We start from the raw sequence: 18,880 nt of genomic DNA on the forward strand, positions 1-18,880 counted from the left end.
TCTCTCTCTGATCTCTCTCATGCACCAGGACTTCTCTCCCTCCCTCTCTCTGATCTCTCTGATGCACCAGGACTTCTCTCTCTCTGATCTCTCTGATGCACCAGGACTTCTCTCCCTCTCTCTCTCTGATCTCTCTCATGCACCAGGACTTCTCTCTCTCTCATCTCTCTGATGCACCAGGACTTCTCTCTCTCCCTCTCTCTGATCTCTCTGATGCACCAGGACTTCTCTCCCTCTCTCTCTCTGATCTCTCTCATGCACCAGGACTTCTCTCTCTCCCTCCCTCTCTCTGATCTCTCCCATGCACCAGGACTTCTCTCTCTCTGATCTCTCTGATGCACCAGGACTTCTCTCCCTCTCTCTCTCTGATCTCTCTGATGCACCAGGACTTCTCTTCCTCCCTCTCTCTGATCTCTCTCATGCACCAGGACTTCTCTCCCTCCCTCTCTCTGATCTCTCTGATGCACCAGGACTTCTCTCTCTCCCTCTCTCTGATCTCTCTGATGCACCAGGACTTCTCTCTCTCTCTCTCTCTGATGTCTCTCATGCACCAGGACTTCTCTCCCTCCCTCTCTCTGATCTCTCTCATGCACCAGGACTTCTCTCTCTCTGATCTCTCTGATGCACCAGGACTTCTCTCCCTCTCTCTCTCTGATCTCTCTCATGCACCAGGACTTCTCTCTCTCCCTCCCTCTCTCTGATCTCTCCCATGCACCAGGACTTCTCTCTCTCTGATCTCTCTGATGCACCAGGACTTCTCTCCCTCTCTCTCTCTGATCTCTCTGATGCACCAGGACTTCTCTCTCTCCCTCCCTCTCTCTGATGTCTCTCATGCACCAGGACTTCTCTCTCTCCCTCCCTCTCTCTGATCTCTCTCATGCACCAGGACTTCTCTCTCTCTGATCTCTCTGATGCACCAGGACTTCTCTCTCTCCCTCTCTCTGATGTCTCTCATGCACCAGGACTTCTCTCTCTCCCTCCCTCTCTCTGATGTCTCTCATGCACCAGGACTTCTCTCTCTCCCTCCCTCTCTCTGATGTCTCTCATGCACCAGGACTTCTCTCTCTCCCTCCCTCTCTCTGATGTCTCTCATGCACCAGGACTTCTCTCTCTCCCTCCCTCTCTCTGATCTCTCTCATGCACCAGGACTCGCGGTGTTGCTTTCAGTGTCTGGACACAGCGGGTCTGATCGCCATCACGGGAGGCAACTCCAGCCTGGGTCTGACGGAAGAACAGTTCCAGAGCGCCTCCCTGGTGACGCTGGGCATGCTGTCCAAGGGGAAGCACCCGTGTGGCGCTACCCTCCAGCCCGATGCAGGGGCCAGGAATGTCAGCAAATTCCGGAAGGAGCTGGTGAGCTCGGTCAGCGGTGGGGGGCAGCTAACTGAAGACAACGTGCAAGCCTTCCTGCAAGGCCTGGGACAATTCTACCAGGGTGCGTGGAGAATTAGATATGGACATATATTATACATACATCTATATAGACACACACACACACACACACACACACACACACACACACACACACACACACACACGCAGAGTTTAATCATTGTATAGATCATGTCAGGGGTATACATCTGAACGTTACGTTGTGTAAGCATCACGACACTTGAACCTGACCAACGCGAGTATTAGCAGCACTTCAGACTGACAGAATTTCGCGTTGAATCTGTAAGTATTCTTTGTGCTGCGGCGTCAGGGACACACCACGGTCATGACGATGACCATGACCATGACCATGACCACGTCAGAAGGAAGAGAAGCGGACATGACCATGACCATGCCCACGAGGATGATCATCACGAGGGAGGGGGAGCAACTCCTCCAGTGATCGAAACCAAGGTAGGTCTGTCTGTCTGTCTGTATGACACAACACTGTGTACAGCTTGTCAGTCAGGTCTGTCTGTCTGTCTGTCTGTCTGTCTGTATGACACAACACTGTATACAGCTTGTCAGTCAGGTCTGTCTGTCTGTCTGTATGACACAACACTGTGTACAGCTTGTCAGTCAGGTCTGTCTGTCTGTATGACACAACACTGTGTACAGCTTGTCAGTCAAGTAGGTCTGTCTGTCTGTCTGTATGACACAACACTGTGTACAGCTTGTCAGTCAGGTCTGTCTGTCTGTCTGTCTGTATGACACAACACTGTGTACAGCTTGTCAGTCAGGTCTGTCTGTCTGTCTGTCTGTATGACACAACACTGTGTACAGCTTGTCAGTCAGGTCTGTCTGTCTGTCTGTCTGTATGACACAACACTGTGTACAGCTTGTCAGTCAGGTCTGTCTGTCTGTCTGTCTGTATGACACAACACTGTGTACAGCTTGTCAGTCAGGTAGGTCTGTCTGTCTGTCTGTATGACACAACACTGTGTACAGCTTGTCACCCCATCTCACAGTGTGTCACCCCACAGTGTGACACCCTTATCTCACAGTGTGTCACCCCTTCTCACAGTGTGTCACCCCTTCTCACAGTGTGTCACCCCATCTCACAGTGTGTCACCCCATCTCACAGTGTGTCACCCCACAGTGTGACACCCTTATCTCACAGTGTATCACCACATCTCACAGTGTGTCACCCCATCTCACAGTGTATCACCCCATCTCACAGTGTGTCACCCCTTCTCACAGTGTGTCACCCCATCCCACAGTGTGTCACCCCTTCTCACAGTGTGTCACCCCTTCTCACAGTGTGTCAACCCATCTCACAGTGTCACCCCATCTCACAGTGTGTCTCCACCCCATCTCACAGTGTCACTCCACAGTGTGTCACCCCATCTCACAGTGTGTCACCCCATCTCACAGTGTGTCACCCCATCTCACAGTGTGTCACCCCATCTCACAGTGTCTCCACCCCATCTCACAGTGTGTCACCCCATCTCACAGTGTCTCCACCCCATCTCACAGTGTGCCACCCCATCTCACAGTGTGTCACCCCATCTCACAGTGTGTCACCCCATCTCACAGTGTGTCTCCACCCCATCTCACAGTGTCACTCCACAGTGTGTCACCCCATCTCACAGTGTGTCACCCCATCTCACAGTGTGTCACCCCATCTCACAGTGTGTCACCCCATCTCACAGTGTGTCTCCACCCCATCTCACAGTGTCACTCCACAGTGTGTCACCCCATCTCACAGTGTGTCACCCCATCTCACAGTGTGTCACCCCATCTCACAGTGTCACTCCACAGTGTGTCACCCCATCTCACAGTGTGTCACCCCATCTCACAGTGTGTCACCCCATCTCACAGTGTCACTCCACAGTGTGTCACCCCATCTCACAGTGTGTCACCCCATCTCACAGTGTGTCACCCCATCTCACAGTGTGTCACCCCACAGTGTATCAACCCATCTCACAGTCACCCCATCTCACAGTGTGTCACCCCATCTCACAGTGTGTCACCCCATCTCACAGTGTGCCACCACCCCATCTCACAGTGTGTCACCCCATCTCACAGTGTGCCACCCCATCTCACAGTGTGCCACCACCCCATCTCACAGTGTGCCACCCCATCTCACAGTGTGTCACCCCATCCCACAGTGTGTCACCCCATCTCACAGTGTGTCACCCCATCTCACAGTGTGTCACCCCATCTCACAGTGTGTCACCCCATCTCACAGTGTGTCACCCCATCTCACAGTGTGTCACCCCATCTCACAGTGTGTCACCCCATCTCACAGTGTGTCATCCCCATCTCACAGTCACCCCATCTCACAGTGTGTCACCCCATCTCACAGTGTGTCACCCCATCTCACAGTGTGTCATCCCATCTCACAGTGTGCCACCCCATCTCACAGTGTGCCACCCCATCTCACAGTGTGTCATCCCATCTCACAGTGTGTCACCCCATCTCACAGTGTGTCACCCCATCTCACAGTGTGTCACCCCATCTCACAGTGTGTCACCCCATCTCACAGTCACCCCATCTCACAGTGTGTCACCCCATCTCACAGTGTGTCACCCCATCTCACAGTGTGTCACCCCATCTCACAGTGTGTCACCCCATCTCACTGACTGTCTGCCATTGGATTAAGGTCCGCTTTTAGGTTTCCACACTTTACAGATTCCAGCACTGCACCTTGATCTACAATGTTAATGTTACAGCATATTTATTCACATCTACCCCCTGTCCCCCCCCGCCCCCATCCTCCGCATCCCGCCCACACTCCACCCCTACACAGAGCAGGAAAAGAGGACCTGCATCTTGCAGTGTCAGTGGTCAGCAGCCAAGTGACCACCCCCCTCTCCACTCATGCCCCCACCCCACCCACCTGCTGAAGGTGACTGCCGACAGGTGTCTCTGGCAGCGTCCAGAACTTGTCTGTTGTCACATCTGTCTGGCCGGGGTGTGGAGGGGGTGGGGGGGAGGAAAGAGTGAGAGGGGAGGGGGTCAGGTCAAGAAGGGATGTCGACTGCATGCAGGTTTTTATGACGGACGAAAAACCGTCCTTGGTGTTCACAACTCAGAGTAAATGCAGTGAAATATTAGTGTTGGTACCGTTGTTGGTGTTCACAACTCACAGTGAAGTATCAGTGTCAGTACTGTTGGTGTTCACAACTCACAGTGAAGTATCAGTGTCGGTACTGTTGGTGTTCACAACTCACAGTGAAGTATCAGTGTCGGTACTGTTGTTGGTGTTCACAACTCACAGTGAAGTATCAGTGTCGGTACTGTTGGTGTTCACAACTCACAGTGAACTATCAGTGTCAGTACTGTTGTTGGTGTTCACAACTCACAGTGAACTATCAGTGTCGGTACTGTTGTTGGTGTTCACAACTCACAGTGAAGTATCAGTGTCGGTACTGTTGTTGGTGTTCACAACTCACAGTGAAGTATCAGTGTCGGTACTGTTGTTGGTGTTCACAACTCACAGTGAAGTATCAGTGTCGGTACTGTTGTTGGTGTTCACAACTCACAGTGAAGTATCAGTGTCGGTACTGTTGGTGTTCACAACTCACAGTGAAGTATCAGTGTCAGTACTGTTGGTGTTCACCACTCACAGTGAAGTATCAGTGTCGGTACTGTTGGTGTTCACAACTCACAGTGAAGTATCAGTGTCGGTACTGTTGGTGTTCACAACTCACAGTGAAGTATCAGTGTCAGTACTGTTGGTGTTCACAACTCACAGTGAAGTATCAGTGTCGGTACTGTTGGTGTTCACAACTCACAGTGAAGTATCAGTGTCGGTACTGTTGGTGTTCACAACTCACAGTGAAGTATCAGTGTCGGTACTGTTGTTGGTGTTCACAACTCACAGTGAAGTATCAGTGTCGGTACTGTTCGTGGTGTTCACAACTCACAGTGAAGTATCAGTGTCGGTACTGTTGGTGTTCACAACTCACAGTGAAGTATCAGTGTCGGTACTGTTGGTGTTCACAACTCACAGTGAAGTATCAGTGTCGGTACTGTTGTTGGTGTTCACAGCTCACAGTGAAGTATCAGTGTCGGTACTGTTGTTGGTGTTCACAACTCACAGTGAAGTATCAGTGTCGGTACTGTTGTTGGTGTTCACAACTCACGGTGAAGTATCAGTGTCAGTACTGTTGGTGTTCACAACTCACAGTGAAGTATCAGTGTCGGTACTGTTGTTGGTGTTCACAACTCACAGTGAAGTATCAGTGTCGGTACTGTTGTTGGTGTTCACAACTCACAGTGAAGTATCAGTGTCGGTACTGTTGGTGTTCACAACTCACAGTGAAGTATCAGTGTCAGTACTGTTGGTGTTCACAACTCACAGTGAAGTATCAGTGTCGGTACTGTTGTTGGTGTTCACAACTCACAGTGAAGTATCAGTGTCGGTACTGTTGTTGGTGTTCACAACTCACAGTGAAGTATCAGTGTCAGTACTGTTGTTGGTGTTCACAACTCACAGTGAAGTATCAGTGTCGGTACTGTTGTTGGTGTTCACAACTCACAGTGAAGTATCAGTGTCGGTACTGTTGTTGGTGTTCACAACTCACAGTGAAGTATCAGTGTCGGTACTGTTGGTGTTCACAACTCACAGTGAAGTATCAGTGTCGGTACTGTTGTTGGTGTTCACAACTCACAGTGAAGTATCAGTGTCGGTACTGTTGGTGTTCACAACTCACAGTGAAGTATCAGTGTCGGTACTGTTGTTGGTGTTCACAACTCACAGTGAAGTATCAGTGTCGGTACTGTTGTGGTGTTCACAACTCACAGTGAAGTATCAGTGTCGGTACTGTTGTTGGTGTTCACAACTCACAGTGAAGTATCAGTGTCGGTACTGTTGTTGGTGTTCACAACTCACAGTGAAGTATCAGTGTCGGTACTGTTGTTGGTGTTCACAACTCACAGTGAAGTATCAGTGTCGGTACTGTTGTTGGTGTTCACAACTCACAGTGAAGTATCAGTGTCGGTACTGTTGTTGGTGTTCACAACTCACAGTGAAGTATCAGTGTCGGTACTGTTGTTGGTGTTCACAACTCACAGTGAAGTATCAGTGTCGGTACTGTTGTTGGTGTTCACAACTCACAGTGAAGTATCAGTGTCAGTACTGTTGGTGTTCACAACTCACAGTGAAGTATCAGTGTCGGTACTGTTGTTGGTGTTCACAACTCACAGTGAAGTATCAGTGTCGGTACTGTTGTTGGTGTTCACAACTCACAGTGAAGTATCAGTGTCGGTACTGTTGTTGGTGTTCACAACTCACAGTGAAGTATCAGTGTCGGTACTGTTGTTGGTGTTCACAACTCACAGTGAAGTATCAGTGTCGGTACTGTTGTTGGTGTTCACAACTCACAGTGAAGTATCAGTGTCAGTACTGTTGGTGTTCACAACTCACAGTGAAGTATCAGTGTCAGGTACTGTTGTTGGTGTTCACAACTCACAGTGAAGTATCAGTGTCGGTACTGTTGTTGGTGTTCACAACTCACAGTGAAGTATCAGTGTCGGTACTGTTGTTGGTGTTCACAACTCACAGTGAAGTATCAGTGTCGGTACTGTTGGTGTTCACAACTCACAGTGAAGTATCAGTGTCGGTACTGTTGGTGTTCACAACTCACAGTGAAGTATCAGTGTCGGTACTGTTGGTGTTCACAACTCACAGTGAAGTATCAGTGTCGGTACTGTTGTTGGTGTTCACAACTCACAGTGAAGTATCAGTGTCAGTACTGTTGGTGTTCACAACTCACAGTGAAGTATCAGTGTCGGTACTGTTGTTGGTGTTCACAACTCACAGTGAAGTATCAGTGTCGGTACTGTTGTTGGTGTTCACAACTCACAGTGAAGTATCAGTGTCGGTACTGTTGTTGGTGTTCACAACTCACAGTGAAGTATCAGTGTCAGTACTGTTGGTGTTCACAACTCACAGTGAAGTATCAGTGTCGGTACTGTTGTTGGTGTTCACAACTCACAGTGAAGTATCAGTGTCGGTACTGTTGTTGGTGTTCACAACTCACAGTGAAGTATCAGTGTCGGTACTGTTGTTGGTGTTCACAACTCACAGTGAAGTATCAGTGTCGGTACTGTTGTTGGTGTTCACAACTCACAGTGAAGTATCAGTGTCGGTACTGTTGTTGGTGTTCACAACTCACAGTGAAGTATCAGTGTCGGTACTGTTGGTGTTCACAACTCACAGTGAAGTATCAGTGTCGGTACTGTTGTTGGTGTTCACAACTCACAGTGAAGTATCAGTGTCGGTACTGTTGTTGGTGTTCACAACTCACAGTGAAGTATCAGTGTCAGTACTGTTGTTGGTGTTCACAACTCACAGTGAAGTATCAGTGTCGGTACTGTTGTTGGTGTTCACAACTCACAGTGAAGTATCAGTGTCGGTACTGTTGTTGGTGTTCACAACTTACAGTGAAGTATCAGTGTCAGTACTGTTGGTGTTCACAACTCACAGTGAAGTATCAGTGTCGGTACTGTTGTTGGTGTTCACAACTCACAGTGAAGTATCAGTGTCGGTACTGTTGTTGGTGTTCACAACTCACAGTGAAGTATCAGTGTCGGTACTGTTGTTGGTGTTCACAACTCACAGTGAAGTATCAGTGTCGGTACTGTTGTTGGTGTTCACAACTCACAGTGAAGTATCAGTGTCAGTACTGTTGGTGTTCACAACTCACAGTGAAGTATCAGTGTCGGTACTGTTGGTGTTCACAACTCACAGTGAAGTATCAGTATCGGTACTGTTGGTGTTCACCACTCACAGTGAAGTATCAGTGTCGGTACTGTTGGTGTTCACAACTCACAGTGAAGTATCAGTGTCGGTACTGTTGGTGTTCACAACTCACAGTGAAGTATCAGTGTCGGTACTGTTGTTGGTGTTCACAACTCACAGTGAAGTATCAGTGTCGGTACTGTTGGTGTTCACAACTCACAGTGAAGTATCAGTGTCGGTACTGTTGGTGTTCACAACTCACAGTGAAGTATCAGTGTCGGTACTAAAAGCTGCAGCAGCAGTGGCAGCAGAAGAAGGAGTAGTAGTAGTAATAATAGTAAATAATAATAATAATAATAATAATGGTATTTATATAGCGCTGAGTCTTGTGCAGAGACAAATCAAAGCGCTTTCGCACCAGCAATAGTGGTAGTAGTGGTGGTGGCGGTGGAGTTGGGACAACTCAAGCCGCAAATCTTTTTGAACAGTACCAGCTTTGTTTCACAAAGGCAGCCTGGTTCATATTGCCGTCAAGATTTCACGCCAAATGTGAACAAATCTCTCTCCGCCCGGTGGTCATGCAAGGTCAAGTCAGTCACTGGTGACGACGTATTGACAGTCTGACTGGCCGGGAGGTGACGGGCCCACAGTGACTGGTCCACAGTGACTGTCCGGGAGGTGACTGGCCCACAGTGACAGGCCCACAGTGACTGGTCCACGGTGACTGGCCCACAGTGACTGGCCCACAGTGACTGTCCGGGAGGTGACAGGCCCACAGTGACTGGCGCACAGTTATTGTCCGGGAGGTGACAGGCCCACAGTGACTGGCCCACAGTGACTGGCGCACAGTTATTGTCCGGGAGGTGACAGGCCCACAGTGACTGTCCGGGAGGTGACTGGCCCACAGTGACTGGCCCACAGTGACTGTCCGGGAGGTGACTGGCCCACAGTGACTGGCCCACAGTGACTGTCCGGGAGGTGACAGGCCCACAGTGATTGGCCCACAGTGACGGGCCCACAGTGACTGTCCGGGAGGTGACAGGCCCACAGTGACTGGCCCACAGTGACAGGCCCACAGTGACAGGCCCACAGTGACTGTCCGGGAGGTGACTGGCCCAAGTGATTGGCCCACAGTGACGGGCCCACAGTGACTGGCCCACAGTGACTGTCCGGGAGGTGACAGGCCCACAGTGACTGTCCGGGACGTGACTGGCCCACAGTGACTGGCCCACAGTGACTGACCAGGGAGGTGACAGGCCCACAGTGACTGGCCAGGGAGGTGTCGGGCCCACAGTGACTGGCCAGGGAGGTGTCGGGCCCACAGTGACTGGCCCACAGTGACTGGCCAGGGAGGTGTCGGGCCCACAGTGACTGGCCAGGGAGGTGACAGGCCCACAGTGACTGGCCAGGGAGGTGTCGGGCCCACAGTGACTGGCCAGGGAGGTGACAGGCCCACAGTGACTGGCCCACAGTGACTGGGCAGGGAAGTGTCGGGCCCACAGTGACTGGCCCACAGTGACTGGCCAGGGAGGTGTCGGGCCCACAGTGACTGGCCAGGGAGGTGACAGGCCCACAGTGACTGGCCAGGGAGGTGTCGGGCCCACAGTGACTGGCCCACAGTGACTGGCCAGGGAGGTGTCGGGCCCACAGTGACTGGCCCACAGTGACTGGCCAGGGAGGTGTCGGGCCCACAGTGACTGGCCAGGGAGGTGTCGGGCCCACAGTGACTGGCCAGGGAGGTGTCGGGCCCACAGTGGCCAGGGAGGTGCCGGGCCCACAGTGACGGGCCCACAGTGACATTGAAGGTGACGTCTTGTTCACGCAGTGAGCACCACAGAAGAGGGCTGTGTTGATACCATACCACATTGGTTGATGCATCAGTATAGGGTAGTGATCTAATTCCGATCGCCTCACTCACCAGCTTTGGTTCTCAACGAATTACTGTAGACCAACAGCATACCTATTATTTTGATTCGCACAGTCAGTAACTTCTGTCAGTCTGTCTGTGATCGAATACAACGCCTGTCATGTTTCTGTGTGCTATTTTTAGATCTCCAGAAGCTGTTAAAAAACGTTGGTGTGCTTGATCTAAATCCGACCGGGTGGATCTAAGCCGACCGATTTCATCACTTATTTTGGTTCTCAAGGCATAACTGTCAACTGACAGCATATCAGTATGGTTCGCAGTCTATCTGTGATTGTAGAACATCTGTCATGGTTCGCAGTCTGTCTGTGATTGTAGAACATCTGTCATGGTTCGCAGACTGTCTGTGATTGTAGAATGTCTGTCATGGTTCGCAGACTGTCTGTGATTGTAGAACATCTGTCATGGTTCGCAGACTGTCTGTGATTGTAGAACATCTGTCATGGTTCGCAGACTGTCTGTGATTGTAGAACATCTGTCATGGTTCGCAGACTGTCTGTGATTGCAGAACATCTGTCATGGTTCGCAGTCTATCTGTGATTGTAGAACATCTGTCATGGTTCGCAGACTGTCTGTGATTGTAGAACATCTGTCATGGTTCGCAGACTGTCTGTGATTGTAGAATGTCTGTCATGTTTCTGTGTCCTAATTTTAGTTCTTCAGAAGCCGTTAAGAACGTTGGTGTACCTGATCTAAATCTGACCAGCCTGATCTAAACCCGACCATGTTAATCTAATGCCGAGTTCTGAATATGTGAATCTGCATCTGGATAATTAGGTACGTTGCTGGGACTGAAATTGACTGTAACTGTAACGGGGAGGGGTTAGTTGGGGTTCCGCACAGGAGTGGGTCAACTGGTGTTGGCTGTGAACCGTTTACCTGAAGCCAGTTGACGTGACATCAGGCAGGTTGTTCCACTCCCCTTTTGTAAATGTGCGTGTTTGTGTGTGCGCCCGCGCGTGTGTTTGTGTGTAAGAACTGGTACATGGATGTGTGATCCCTATACCAATATGTGTGTGTGATCCCTATACCAATATATATGTATATGTATTTATATATATACACACATTATATATGTATATATATATATATATATATATATATATATATATATATATATATGGCCATGAAAGGGGATATATATATATATATATATATATATATATATATATATGGCCATGAAAGGGGATATATTCACTGGAAACAAAACACACACACACACACACACACACACATATAAATAAAGTCCACGTCACATCTGAACTGGTCGGAATTAGATCCACCAATTGAAATAATGGATCTAACCTCGACCGATTTTGTCTGTCACTGCCTGGACAAAAATAGTCTTGAAACCAGCTGAAATATAACGTAATCACTTCCCAGACTCATACTCTATTCACTGGTATATGAGACTAGTGAATCAACTGTTTCTTATATGGTAACACGACACTTGCCAAACCAGTGCGTTGACGTCACAGCGATATTCGCCAAAACTGTCGTCAAGTAAGTCGCACTCACATGGGGCGCTTTTCGCGTCAGTATACGTCACCATCGGCTTTCCGTGATGTTCTCATCGGTCAAATTATCCGTTTATTCCGTTGACGAACTGAACAAGAATTTACCGGGCTACTGCCGTGAACTGATCGGCATTGCTTGTCATGGGAAGGTGACTGTGTAAAGCGGTCGGGTGTAGATCTATGAAAATTCGGTCGGAATTAGATCACCTTACACTAACTAGTGTCCTCCATGCTGGAGACTGAGGGTAGGTGTTGGTGTGTTGCGGAATCTCTTGGGGATTGTGGGCGATAGTTCTTTCTGTGTGTGGAACGTGGGTGGCTGCTGAGTTGGGCTAGAAATTAACGTCATAATGGTTGCGTCATTTAAGGAGTCTTCGTCATTTTCAAATATGGTTTTGGCCGCGGAAGACATGATAGTTTAGTTTTGGTTTCGTGGAGATTGTGTGTCTGTGGTCTGTTTACGTGACGGAGCTGCTGCTGTGTGTCATCCTGCAACACAGAGCAGCACAGCATTGTGGGAAGGACAGTGGGCTTGGTTTGGCGCCGTTCAATCTTTGGGGTAAGGTGTTGGATTGTACAGCCACACATTGATCCATTTCCATTTTGATTGGTCCACAGGTCTGGTTGATTCATTCAAGAATCAACTGGACAAGTCCTAAAATTTCTTAACCATTTAAGAAGTTTTGACGGGTAAAAACTTTCTTAAATGGAGCATTGAGGCATGACCAAAGTATGCCAAGCTGTTTTATGAAACAAAGAACTTTTGAAAAGGTACACTACTACTAATACTACCACCACCACCACCACTATTATTACTACTGCCACTACCACTGGGACCACCACCATCACCACCACTATTACTACTACAACCATTACCACTACGACCACCACCACCCCTAGACATCTTGGGTGTGGACCATCACTGGTGCTTCCAGCAGTTACGAATCGGAAGAAAGCGAAATATTACAATGGAGAAAAAAAAAAATCATTATAGTTAGGCTATTCAGGCGGTAGTCTGTTGAGCTTTTGTGATCCCCTGAAAAAAGACCATCGGCTCAGAATTGTTTGACGTATCAAAAATACAGTGGGTAACAAAATCTTTGTATGTGAAATTTAGTTGCTGAAAGAGAGAGAGAGAGAGAGAGAGAGAGAGAGAGAGTCCAGATAACGGAGTTGATGTTCCCATTGAATTGTATTGTATTGTCAAAACAGATTTCTGCAAGAGAAATTCTGCCTGCCGAGTATGATTGTGTTTCTAAGTCATTTTTGTGGCGTGGTTTGTTCGCGCACGTGCCTTTGTGTGCTAGACGTTTTGGTGACGTGTGTTGTCAGTGCCTGTCGGCTGATGCCGTGATGTACTACCTGAATGCCGACCACACAACCAGCATGGATCCTGTCAAATACATTGACCACTTGGCCACCGTTGTCATCTACCTCATGTCACAGGGTGAGTGTACCATCATCTGCCTCATATCACAGGGTGAGTGTACCATCGATCGCATCATCTACCTCCTGTCACAGGGTGAGTGTACTATCATCATCTACCTCCTGTCACTTGGTGAGTGTACCATCATCTACCTCCTGTCACAGGGTGAGTGTACCATCATCTACCTCATGTCACAGGGTGAGTGTACTATCATCTACCTCATATCACAGGGTGAGTGTACCATCATCATCAACCTCCTGTCACATGGTGAGTGTACTATCATCTACCTCATATCACAGGGTGAGTGTACCATCATCACCTACCTCCTGTCACAGTGAGTGTACTATCATCTACCTCATATCACAGGGTGAGTGTACCATCATCACCTACCTCCTGTCACATAGTGAGTGTACTATCATCTACCTCATATCACAGGGTGAGTGTACCATCATCTACCTCCTGTCACAGGGTGAGTGTACCATCATCTACCTCATATCACATGGTGAGTGTACCATCATCATATACCTCCTGTCACAGGGTGAGTGTACCATCATCTACCTCCTGTCACAGGGTGAGTGTACTATCATCTACCTCCTGTCACAGGGTGAGTGTACCATCATCTACCTCCTGTCACAGGGTGAGTGTACTATCATCTACCTCCTGTCAAAGGGTGAGTGTACCATCATCATATACCTCCTGTCACATGGTGAGTGTACCATCATCTACCTCATATCACAGGGTGAGTATACCATCATCTACCTCCTGTCACAGGGTGAGTGTACTATCATCTACCTCCTGTCACAGGGTGAGTGTACCATCATCATATACCTCCTGTCACATGGTGAGTGTACCATTATCTACCTCATGTCACAGGGTGAGTGTACCATCATCATCTACCTCCTGTCACATGGTGAGTGTACTATCATATACCTCCTGTCAAAGGGTGAGTGTACCATCATCATCTACCTCCTGTCACATGGTGAGTGTACCATCATCTACCTCCTGTCACAGGGTGAGTGTACCATCATCTACCTCCTGTCACAGGGTGAGTGTACCATCATCTACCTCATGTCACAGGGTGAGTGTACCATCATCACCTACCTCCTGTCACATAGTGAGTGTACTATCATATACCTCCTGTCACATGGTGAGTGTACCATTATCTACCTCCTGTCACAGGGTGAGTGTACCATCATCACCTACCTCCTGTCACAGGGTGAGTGTACCATCATCTACCTCCTGTCACAGGGTGAGTGTACCATCATCTACCTCCTGTCACAGGGTGAGTGTACCATCATCACCTACCTCCTGCCACAGGGTGAGTGTACCATCATCTATCATCTACCTCCTGTCACAAGGTGAGTGTACCATCATCTACCTCCTGTCACAGGGTGAGTGTACCATCATCTACCTCTTGTCACAGGGTGAGTGTACCATCATCTACCTCTTGTCACAGGGTGAGTGTACCATCATCATCTACATCCTGTCACAGGGTGAGTGTACCATCATCTACCTCATGTCACAGGGTGAGTGTACCATCATCTACCTCATGTCACAGGGTGAGTGTACCATCATCATATACCTCCTGTCAAGGGTGAGTGTACTATCATCTACCTCATATCACAGGGTGAGTGCGCTATCATCATCTACCTCATATCACAGGGTGAGTGTGCTATCATCATCTACCTCATATCACAGGGTGAGTGTACAATCATCTACCTCATGTCACAGGTGAATATACCATCATCGTTGTCTTAGTAATCATCAGATCGCCGTACCGTTGTCTTAGTAATCATCAGATCGCCGTCATCGTCAACATGGTCATCACCATCACCCCTATTATCATCATTGTCATCGTCCTCGTGGTATTCACCAGGGTCTTCTTGATAGTTATTTGTGATGTTCTTTCCGTTTTGAGGGATGTAAACATCCTTAAATCCTTGTGTTCATAGTATTTCTGTGTGTCTGTGTACATCTTTGCTTCACAGTTTGAAATCAGTGAAACAGAACAGACGCAGAGTGAGGGTGTGTCAATCACTGCTGTGTGTCAACGTACAGCCTCAGCGCTGGAAGGCAGCTGCCGACTGTTGCCCGCACCACAAGAGTTCCTGGCCAGCTTGACCTTACGTCTGACGGGTCATCGCCTTGGCAACCTCACACGGGAAGGTGAGGGCTGAGAGAGTGCCGTCATAAAGTTAGCTCGGTGAAGCTCTGTTACAGATCTAGTTAGCATGGTGAAGCTCTGTTACAAATCTAGTTAGCATGGTGAAGCTCTGTTACAAAACTAGTTAGCGTGGTAAAGCTCTGTTATAAATCTAGTTAGCATGGTAAAGCTCTGTTATAAATCTAGTTAGCATGATAAAGCTCTGTTATAAATCTAGTTAGCATGATAAAGCTCTGTTACAAATCTAGTAAGCATGGTGAAGCTCTGTTACAGATCTAGTTAGCATGGTAAAGCTGTTACAAATCTAGTTAGCATGGTAAAGCTCTGTTATAAATCTAGTTAGCATGGTGAAGCTCTGTTACAAATCTAGTTAGCATGGTAAAGCTCTGTTACAAATCTAGTTAGCATGGTAAAGCTGTTACAAATCTAGTTAGCATGATAAAGCTCTGTTACAAATCTAGTTAGCATGGTAAAGCTCTGTTACAAATCTAGTTAGCATGATAAAGCTCTGTTATAAATCTAGTTAGCATGATAAAGCTCTGTTATAAATCTAGTTAGCATGGTAAAGCTCTGTTATAAATCTAGTTAGCATGGTAAAGCTCTGTTATAAATCTAGTTAGCATGGTAAAGCTCTGTTATAAATCTAGTTAGCATGATAAAGCTGTTACAGATCTAGTTAGCATGGTAAAGCTCTGTTACAAATCTAGTTAGCATGGTAAAGCTCTGTTACAGATCTAGTTAGCATGGTAAAGCTCTGTTATAAATCTAGTTAGCATGGTAAAGCTCTGTTACAAATCTAGTTAGCATGGTAAAGCTCTGTTATAAATCTAGTTAGCATGGTAAAGCTCTGTTATAAATCTAGTTAGCATGATAAAGCTCTGTTATAAATCTAGTAAGCATGATAAAAGTTCTGTTATAAATCTAGTAAGCATGAAAAAGCTTTGCAATCTTGTCAGCATTATATAGATCCGTTATATATATATATATATCAAGTCAGCATGATCAAGCTCTTTTGTAAATCTTGTCAGCATGGTAGATCTCCGTTATCAGTGATAAAACTGCATTTAACATCTAGTCGGCATGCTAAAGCTTTGTTACAAATCCAGTCAGCATGATCAAGCTCCGTTATTAGTAGATTAGTAAAGATACTATATCACGTAATCTTGTAAAGGCTGTCACAATGCTCTTTATAAGTATTGTCAGCCTGATTATGTCCATATATGTATGTTGTATCTGCATGTCCTGGTGGGTGTGTTACAACTGTATGTCTCTATGTTATAGATGTATGTCCATGTGTTTTACAACTGTCTGTCCATGTGTGTGTTATAGCTGTATGTCTCTGTGTTTTACAACTGTCTGCCCGTGTGTGTGTGTTACAACTGTCTGTCCCTGTGTGTTATAGCTGTATGTCACTGTGTTTTACAACTGTCTGTCCCTGTGTGTGTTATAGCTGTATGTCCCTGTGTTTTACAACTGTCTGTCCCTGTGTGTTATAGCTGTATGTCCCTGTGTGTTACAACTGTCTGTCCCTGTGTGTTATAGCTGTATGTCACTGTGTTTTACAACTGTCTGTCCCTGTGTGTGTTATAGCTGTATGTCACTGTGTTTTACAACTGTCTGTCTGTGTGTGTTATAGCTGTATGTCTCTGTGTTTTACAACTGTCTGTCCCTGTGTGTTATAGCTGTATGTCAATGTGTTTTACAACTGTCTGTCCGTGTGTGTTATAGCTGTATGTCTCTGTGTTTTACAACTGTCTGTCCGTGTGTGTTATAGATGTATGTCCCTGTGTTTTACAACTGTCTGTCCGTGTGTGTGTTATAGCTGTATGTCACTGTGTTTTACAACTGTCTGTCCGTGTGTGTGTTATAGCTGTATGTCACTGTGTTTTACAACTGTCTGTCCCTGTGTGTTATAGCTGTATGTCAATGTGTTTTACAACTGTCTGTCCGTGTGTGTTATAGCTGTATGTCACTGTGTTTTACAACTGTCTGTCCATGTGTGTTATAGCTGTATGTCCCTGTGTGTTTTACAACTGTCTGTCCCTGTGTGTGTTATAGCTGTATGTCACTGTATTTTACAACTGTCTGTCCATGTGTGTGTTATAGCTGTATGTCTCTGTGTTTTACAACTGTCTGTCCGTGTGTGTTATAGCTGTATGTCACTGTGTTTTACAACTGTCTGTCCGTGTGTGTTATAGCTGTATGTCTCTGTGTTTTACAACTGTCTGTCCGTGTGTGTTATAGCTGTATGTCCCTGTGTTTTACAACTGTCTGTCCGTGTGTGTTATAGATGTATGTCCCTGTGTTTTACAACTGTCTGTCCGTGTGTGTTATAGCTGTATGTCAATGTGTTTTACAACTGTCTGTCCGTGTGTGTTATAGATGTATGTCCCTGTGTTTTACAACTGTCTGTCCGTGTGTGTGTTATAGCTGTATGTCACTGTGTTTTACAACTGTCTGTCCGTGTGTGTGTTATAGCTGTATGTCTCTGTGTTTTATAGCTGTATGTCCCTGTGTTTTATAGCTGTATGTCCCTGTGTGTATGTTGTAGCTGTATGTCCCTGTGTTTTACAACTTTTTGTCCCTGTGTGTTATAGCTGTATGTCACTGTGTTTTACAACTGTCTGTCTGCGTGTGTTTTATAGCTGTATGTCCCTGTGTTTTATAGCTGTATGTCCCTGTGTGTGTGTTATAGCTGTATGTCCCTGTGTTTTACAACTGTCTGTCCCTGTGTGTTATAGCTGTATGTCACTGTGTGTTACAATTGTCTGTCCCTGTGTGTGTTATAGCTGTATGTCCCTGTGTTTTACAACTGTCTGTCTCTGTGTGTGTTATAGCTGTATGTCACTGTGTTTTACAACTGTCTGTCCGTGTGTGTGTTATAGCTGTATGTCCCTGTGTTTTACAACTGTCTGTCTCTGTGTGTGTTATAGCTGTATGTCACTGTGTTTTACAACTGTCTGTCCCTGTGTGTTATAGCTGTATGTCACTGTGTTTTACAACTGTCTGTCCCTGTGTGTGTTATAGCTGTATGTCCCTGTGTTTTACAACTGTCTGTCCCTGTGTGTGTTATAGCTGTATGTCCCTGTGTTTTACAACTGTCTGTCCCTGTGTGTTATAGCTGTATGTCCCTGTGTTTTACAACTGTCTGTCCCTGTGTGTGTTATAGCTGTATGTCCCTGTGTTTTACAACTGTCTGTCTCTGTGTGTGTTATAGCTGTATGTCACTGTGTTTTACAACTGTCTGTCCGTGTGTGTTATAGCTGTATGTCCCTGTGTTTTACAACTGTCTGTCCCTGTGTGTGTTATAGCTGTATGTCCCTGTGTTTTACAACTGTCTGTCTCTGTGTGTGTTATAGCTGTATGTCACTGTGTTTTACAACTGTCTGTCCCTTTGTGTGTGTTATAGCTGTATGTCCCTGTGTTTTACAACTGTCTGTCCCTGTGTGTTATAGCTGTATGTCCCTGTGTTTTACAACTCTCTGTCCCTGTGTGTGTTATAGCTGTATGTCCCTGTGTTTTACAACTGTCTCTCCGTGTGTGTGTTATAGCTGTATGTCCCTGTGTTTTACAACTGTCTGTCCGTGTGTGTGTGTGTTATAGCTGTATGTCCCTGTGTTTTACAACTGTCTGTCCGTGTGTGTGTGTTATAGCTGTATGTCCCTGTGTTTTACAACTGTTTGTCCCTGTGTGTTATAGCTGTATGTCACTGTATTTTACAACTGTC

General features: G+C 46.9%; 1 protein-coding gene across 1 annotated transcript in view; it reads left to right on the forward strand.

The window, feature by feature from the left end:
• LOC143290606 (zinc transporter ZIP4-like) overlaps positions 1-18,880 on the forward strand; it is a 61,217-nt gene that overhangs the window by 14,587 nt on the left and 27,750 nt on the right. The window contains exons 3-6 of the mRNA XM_076600204.1: positions 1,168-1,435; positions 1,703-1,845; positions 12,896-13,010; positions 15,048-15,155. Coding sequence (XP_076456319.1) covers positions 1,168-1,435; positions 1,703-1,845; positions 12,896-13,010; positions 15,048-15,155 — 634 coding nt within the window. The remainder of the gene's footprint in view (positions 1-1,167; positions 1,436-1,702; positions 1,846-12,895; positions 13,011-15,047; positions 15,156-18,880) is intronic.

The sequence above is a fragment of the Babylonia areolata genome, chromosome 15 (assembly GCF_041734735.1).
Source record: "Babylonia areolata isolate BAREFJ2019XMU chromosome 15, ASM4173473v1, whole genome shotgun sequence".
In the NCBI taxonomy this organism is placed as follows: domain Eukaryota; kingdom Metazoa; phylum Mollusca; class Gastropoda; order Neogastropoda; family Buccinidae; genus Babylonia; species Babylonia areolata.